Raw genomic sequence first — 6300 nt, forward strand, 5'->3', positions numbered from 1 at the left:
CACACACGTCCTTGCCCTAACCCCATCTCCATCTTATAGACCAAGTAATGAAGGCCTCGGGTAGTGAAGGGCAGGAGCCTTGTCCTACAGCCACAGTGATTCCTTCTCCAGTGAGTCCCAGATTCAACCCCACCCTAGCCTCTCTACCCCAGCACCCAGGGCCCAGATCACCCCCTTTTTCCGCAGTCCCCTGACAATGGCCGGCACAGTCCTCTGATGCTATGCTCTTTATTTCCTTAGGAAAGTAGCTGAGGGGCTCTCCGTGGGAGCTGGAGGGAAGGCTGGGCTCCGCTCCTGTGGCTGGGAGGCAGTGCAGCCTGGGAAGAGGGACGGAAGCAAGGGCAAAGCGGTTCTGCCAACCGTCAAAGACAGTCCCTCCGAGAGTCCACCCCCGCTTGCAAGTTAGGGACCCCACACCAGGGCTGCTGCTCCAGGGAGCAGCCTGGGAGGGGGTTCAGGTCCCTTACCTGGGGGGGGGCCTCAGCCTCAGCTGGAGGCCAGGTGGTAGGTGCCATGAGCTGGATTTCGGGAAAAGGGGTCAGCTGAGGTCATAGTTCTGCAGAGGAGAGAGAAGATGGGAGGGGAGGAAGGAGGGAGGGAGGGAGAGGGAACAGCAGGGGTCTGGACCCTCTCTTCTGCCAGCTCCTCCTTGACAGCCAGAGAATAGTCCAAGCCTGAGCCAAAGCAGCCAAGCCACAAAACATTGGTGCCTGCCAACTTGGGCCGCGTGTCACGTGAGCACAGGTTTTGAAGAGTTGAGTAGAAAGGAATCAGGAGAGAGGCAGATCCACTGTCCATTCATCTTTTTTTTTTTTTTTTTTTTTGAACTCTGGGCCTGGGCGCTGTCCCTCAGCTCTTCAGCTCAAGGCGAGCGCTCTACCACTTGAGCTACAGCGCCACTTCCGGTTTTCTAGTGGTTTATTGGAGATAGGAGTCTCACGGTCTCTCCTGCCTGGGCTGGCTTTGAACCGCGATCCTCAAATCTCAGCCTCCTGAGTAGCTAGGATTACAGGTGTGAGCCACCAGCGCCCGGCTGTCCATTCATCTTTGTACCCCTCCCACACTGCCCCTGTGCAGAAGGGAGCTGGGGGGGGGGGAGTAGGAAGGGGGATGGGGGCCCAGAGGGAGGAATCACTGGACAGACAAGAGAACAGAGGCAGAAAAGCCAACCAAGAGGCTTGGCATGTGTGGCTTACGCCTGTAATGCCGGCTAGTCAGGAGGCTGAGATCTGAGGATCAAAGTTCAAAGCCAGCCTGGACAGCAAAGTCTGCAAGACTCTTTATCTCCAATTTACCACTAAAAACAGTCAGAAGTAGAGCTGTGGCTCAAGTGACAGAGTGCTATTCTTGAGCAAAACAAATGCCTCAGGGTCAGCACTGAGGCCCTGAGTTCAAGCCCCAGGACCAACACACACACACACACACCACACAAGGCCAACCAGAAGAAATGGCCTCGCAGAGGTGCAGACAGATGGAGGCAGGAGAAGGACCTGGAGCCGGCTGAGGGGCGTGAGAAGGGAGAGAACCGTGGGTCTGCTAACCTTGCCATGTTGGGGGGGTTCGGGCGCCGTTGGCACTCTGTAGGGCTTGGGGCCCCCTCCATGTTGAGGGCATAGCCTCCTGCCATCTGGGGCTGGACGCCGCCTCGAGTCCAGCCTTCCCAGTCTCGGCCTCTGGGGATGTTGTCCATGTACCTGGAACAGAGGAGGGGCGGACCAGCCCTGTGCTGGTCTTGCCTGGTCTTCCTCCGGGGCACCCCAAGCCCTTGTCCACTAGGGGGCGTGCTCGCGCTGGCGGCCCTGCCTGAGCCCTTCCTCCAAGTCCAGAGCCCACCCGCCATGGACTACACTTAGTATCTTAGGATCAAGGAGGCCCCTGGGACTTCATATCATCCCAGAGACTGATGGGGGTAGGGGTGAGCGCCCACTCTCTCACCCGGTGGCTGGGATGATTCTGAATGGTGTGTCCTACACTGTTTTGTACAGTTTCTATTGTGGGGACAGCTGGCCTCCTAACACCCCCACTTCCTCCCTCCTCCATTTCCTGGCTGCCTCCCCTCCACCCTCCATATTTCCTCTGCAAGCCCCCAAGAAGAACCTGACTTGAATGTTTGGTTCAGGGGAACAACAGACTAGAGTTCAACGTGGGTCATCTCCCCAAAGCTATGTGCAGCTTCTCCATCCCTGCCTCGTTCTTCCAGTCTGTGAAATGGGTCTCAATGGCGGACTCTCACCCTTGGTTATAGGTGGTCAGGTACTGCTGATCCCTGTTGGGGTCACAGGAGCTCCGGAAGTAGGTGGGGTTGTTAAGACTGAACCCCGAGAGCTCCTATGCCAGGGGAAGACAGGGAGATCATCAGGTGGGGCGGGGCAGGGGGGGGGCGGGGGGGGGAGGGCCGGGCCGGGCCGGGCTGGGCAGGCCTCACCTTTCTTCCTACAGTGTCTCTGCCAAGCATGGCCACGTTCGACTGTTGTACTCGTTGGGGTGCCTGGTACTGCCGGGAGCCCAGGCTTCTGGATTCTAGACTTGGTGGGGGTACCTGGAGGGGTCAGAGCCACAAGATGGAACCACCCCAGGCAGGGAGGGGCAGGAGTCCTGGAATCCTAGCTACTCCCGAGGATGAATTCTGAGGATCACAGTTCAAAGCCAGCCTGGGTAGGAAAGTCCATAAAACCCTTAACTTCAATGAGTTAAACTACAAGTGGCAGTGTGGCTCAAGTGGTAGAGCACCAACCTTGAGCAGAAAAAGCCAATCAAGAGCCGGAGGCCCTGAATTCAAGCCCTGTACTGGCAAATACACAAGAAAAGAATGGAGGCCAAGCTTGGCTCTGGTAGCTCCTGCCTGTAATCCTAGCTACTCGGGAGGCTGAGGTCTGAAGATTGTGGTTCAACTCCAGCCCCGCAGGAAAGTCTGTGAGAACTCTGATCTCCAATTGACCACCAGAAACCAGAAGTAAAACGGTGACACAAAGTGCTAGAGTGCTAGCCTTGAGCAAAAGAGCTCAGGGACAGTGCCCAAGACCTGAGTTCAAATCCTACAACTGAAGAGTGGAGGCCAGGCAGATGCACACCACCTTCTTGCTGAGTATAATTGCTGTTTTTTGTTGTTGTTGCTGTTTTTATTTTTTGGTCATTCATGGGTCTTGAACTCTGGGCCTGGGTGCTGTCCCTCAGCTCTTTAGCTCAAGGCCTCGAGCGCTCTACCATTTGAGCCATAGCGCCACTTCCGGTTTTCTGGTGGTTAATTGGAGATCAGAGTCTTACAGACTTTCCTGCCCGGGATGGCTTTGAACCTCGATCCTCCGAGCTCAGCCTCCTAAGTGTAATTGGCTGTTTCTGAGCACATTCCTTCCCCTCCTCCTGGGAGGCCCGGGTCCCCACGGGTCCAGCTATCCAAGTCCTCTCGCCTGAGACCCCATCACTCACTCTGGGGTTCAGGATCCTCTCATTCATTCGGCTGTAGCCCGTCTCCCGCTCAGAGCCTCTGGCCAACACGGGGAGGTGGTCACTTCCCTGAGAGAAGCAAAGCAATCATGCCTTCACCTCTGGGTGTGGCCACCCTCAGGCCCCGCCCGTCCTCCCTCTTCCCCAGGAGCCCCCCTCCTGCACCCCAGGGCAGCTGCCTACCTGTGGGTGAGCCATTGGCATGAAGTCGGACTTGGTGACACTCTGGCTTGGGAGGAGGACCTGAAAAAGGGGTCCACAAGGGAGCCTCAGCTTGGCGCCTGTTCCCAGATTCCCTCTCTGCTTGGAGATGCCCCTCACTGTGCTGAGCTCACAGGAGGGCCGGGGCTCAGGGCTGGGCCTCGCTGGGTGACTGAGGAAAGGAAGAAGCTGGGGGAGGAGAAAGGCCAATCCCAGGGCCGTGGCTGGGAGCACCCTCATCTCCCCGCACCTCAAGACTCTCCTCTCTGTGCTGGGGGAAGTGCACCAAAGCAGTGGTTTTCTTTTTCTTTTCTTTCTTTTTTTTTTTTTTTGGTCAGTCGTGGGGCTTGAACTCTGGGCCTGGGCACTGTCCCTGTGCTCTTCAGCTCAAGACAAGCGCTCTACCACTTGAGCTACAGCGCCACTTCTGGTTTTCTAGTGGTTTATTGGAGATAAGAGTCACGGACTTTCCTGCCCAGGTTGGCTTTGAACCGCGATCCTCAGATCTCAGTCTCCTAAGTAGCTAGGATTACAAGCGTGAGCCACCAGCGCCCGGCCTCAAAGCAGTGTTTTCCACTAAGCTCTTTCATCTTGTGTTTGAACATGGGGCACTGTGTGTGTGTGTGTGTGTGTGTGTGCGCGCACGCGCGCACACCAGTACTGGGGATTGAACTCAGGGCCTCCTGATCTCCCCTTAGCTTTTTTACTCAAGGCTAGCCCTCGACTACTTGATCCATAACTTTACTTCTGGCTTTCTTCTGGTTATAATTGGAGCTAAGAGTCTCACAGACTTTTCTGCCTGTGCTGACTTTGGTTGGGGATCCTTAGATCTCAACCTCCTAAATAGCTAGGATTACAGGTGTGAGCCACCAGTGCCTGTCTTCAATGTGGGGCTTTGAATAAAGCTTGCAATCTGTAGACCAGAGGGCTTCAGAGACATTGAAAGTCTAGCTAGGGCCCCAGGAACTTACAGGGTCTCCAGGAGGAGCCTGGGACGGTGGCTGGAAGATGATAGGATTCTCCTTGGAATCTTTGGTGAAGCCAGTGTCCTCCTTGGCGCCAATGGATTTTTTGTGCAAGAACTCTGTAAAAGACAGATCTCCTGTGCTGCCCAGGACAACAGAGGCTAGGACACAGCCGGCCAGGATCCGTGCAGCTCAGTGGATGTTGGTCATCAGGAAGGAGACTCCAGAACAGAGGGGGGCAGACAGGCTGGGAGCAGCTCTGCTCAGCCATGGCTCTGGGACACAGCGGGTCCTGGGCATACGGGCTGCTCCACCCACGGGGACCCATGGAGGCGGCCATTGGGCAGGGTGGCCTGAGCTCACAGGTGGGCTTACCTGCCTGGTGGGGAGGATCTTTGAGGTACTTGGCGTTGTACTCTGTAGTCATGTATCGGGGCCCCTAGAACACAAAAAGAGGGAGGCTAAGCGGGGACAGAAGGGTGTCCATGGGGGCTACCTTAATGCTGTTTGGGAAATAATCCGATCATAAATCCCTCGCTCTTGAGTTTCTTGGTGCCCCAGTCCCCCTCCAAGTTCTCCCTGGGCGAGTCGGCAAGGGCTGTCATGTAGCATCGGACTATGGAGCCAGACTCGGGCCTGCCTCCCAGCCCCCAGCCTCCGGCTTCCGCTCACATGGCGCATGTTCTCCAGCTCCAGGGAGCCCTTGTCGAGGTGCTGGTGGAGCAGAGGCACCTGCTTGGGCTCCAGCCCTGTGATGGTCTGGGGCCCGTGATCCTGCGTGTCGAAATGAACCTTCCTGATCTGGAGGAGGAAGTACCAATGGCCCTCTACACACACCTCCTCACTCTCCCTTTGCCCTTCACTAGTGACCGCATGAGGGTAACACTGGTGGGTCCCATGATGCTCTGGGGCAGGATGGTGCGGCGTTTCCTCCTCTTCCTCCTCCCCCTCCCCCACGCCTTCTGCAGCGCCTTGGCCCCTGCCACTGGCAGTGCCTAGAACTCTCTTCTCTCAAATGGCTGCAGGTAGAGGATGCTACCTTCCTTCAAGGCTTTATCCCGATAGTAAGAGGTTTCCCGGTTCTCATTCCTATCCCTACTTCTCCCCTGCTCCCATCTCCTCCAACTGTGAAAGATGTTCCAAATACATTGATTGGATGAATTTGAATGGATGGATGGATGGATGGATGAATGGACAGAGGTGTGTCCTGGAGACCATGGTGATGATAAGAATAAATGATGGTAATAATGAGAGAAACGAAGAAGATGGAGCTGGGCGCCAGTGGCTCCTGCCTGTAATCCTAGCTACTCAGGAGGCTGAGATCTGAGGATTGCGGTTCAAAGACAGCCTGGAGAAAAAAAGTGTGTGAGACTCTTATCTCCAAAGAGCCACCAAAAAGCTGTAAGTGGAGCTGCGGCTCAAAATGGCAGAGCACTAGACTTAAGCAGCTCAGGGACAGTGTCCAGGCCTTGAGTTCAAGTCCCAGGACACACACACACTCTCTGCCTCTCCATCTCTCTATCTTTATTCCACCAAGAAGATGGATGGGGGGATCGTGACAATGGGGGTGACAAAGAGCTTGGATGTGGGATGGGTTGCTGGAGACTGGGAAGAGTCAGGTTGGGGGTGGTGACGGGTATGGAGGGACCTGGAGAGAGCAGGGAAGGGGGGGGCAGAGCTGGAGCAGGGG

The 6300-nt window shown here is 56.0% G+C and overlaps 1 protein-coding gene across 1 annotated transcript; it reads right to left on the bottom strand.

Moving 5' to 3' along the window:
• Nucleotides 1-476: 476 nt before the first annotated feature.
• Ppp1r32 (protein phosphatase 1, regulatory subunit 32) lies at nucleotides 477-5509 on the bottom strand. The gene is made up of 10 exons (XM_013028988.1): nucleotides 5456-5509; nucleotides 5283-5411; nucleotides 4986-5049; nucleotides 4617-4729; nucleotides 3628-3687; nucleotides 3427-3513; nucleotides 2426-2539; nucleotides 2234-2328; nucleotides 1542-1694; nucleotides 477-556 (listed from the first exon to the last, which is right to left on the bottom strand). Exons 1-10 carry the CDS (start codon nucleotides 5507-5509, stop codon nucleotides 487-489), a joined length of 939 nt encoding a protein of 312 aa, XP_012884442.1. The 3' UTR covers nucleotides 477-486.
• Nucleotides 5510-6300: the final 791 nt, after the last annotated feature.

The sequence above is a fragment of the Dipodomys ordii genome, unplaced genomic scaffold, assembly GCF_000151885.1.
Source record: "Dipodomys ordii isolate 6190 unplaced genomic scaffold, Dord_2.0 Scaffold117, whole genome shotgun sequence".
NCBI classification, from domain to species: domain Eukaryota; kingdom Metazoa; phylum Chordata; class Mammalia; order Rodentia; family Heteromyidae; genus Dipodomys; species Dipodomys ordii.

Excerpts from the sequence above, each read along its gene's own strand:
- Ppp1r32 (XM_013028988.1), bottom strand. The coding sequence starts at position 5,509 with ATGGGACCCACCAGTGTTACCCTCATGCGGTCACTAGTGAAGGGCAAA. Across the intron at positions 5,050-5,282 it reads AGCTGGAGAACATGCGCCAT|GGGCCCCGATACATGACTAC; the intron begins GTGAGCGGAAGC and ends TTTGTGTTCTAG. Across the intron at positions 3,514-3,627 it reads TGCCAATGGCTCACCCACAG|GGAAGTGACCACCTCCCCGT; the intron begins GTAGGCAGCTGC and ends TGCTTCTCTCAG.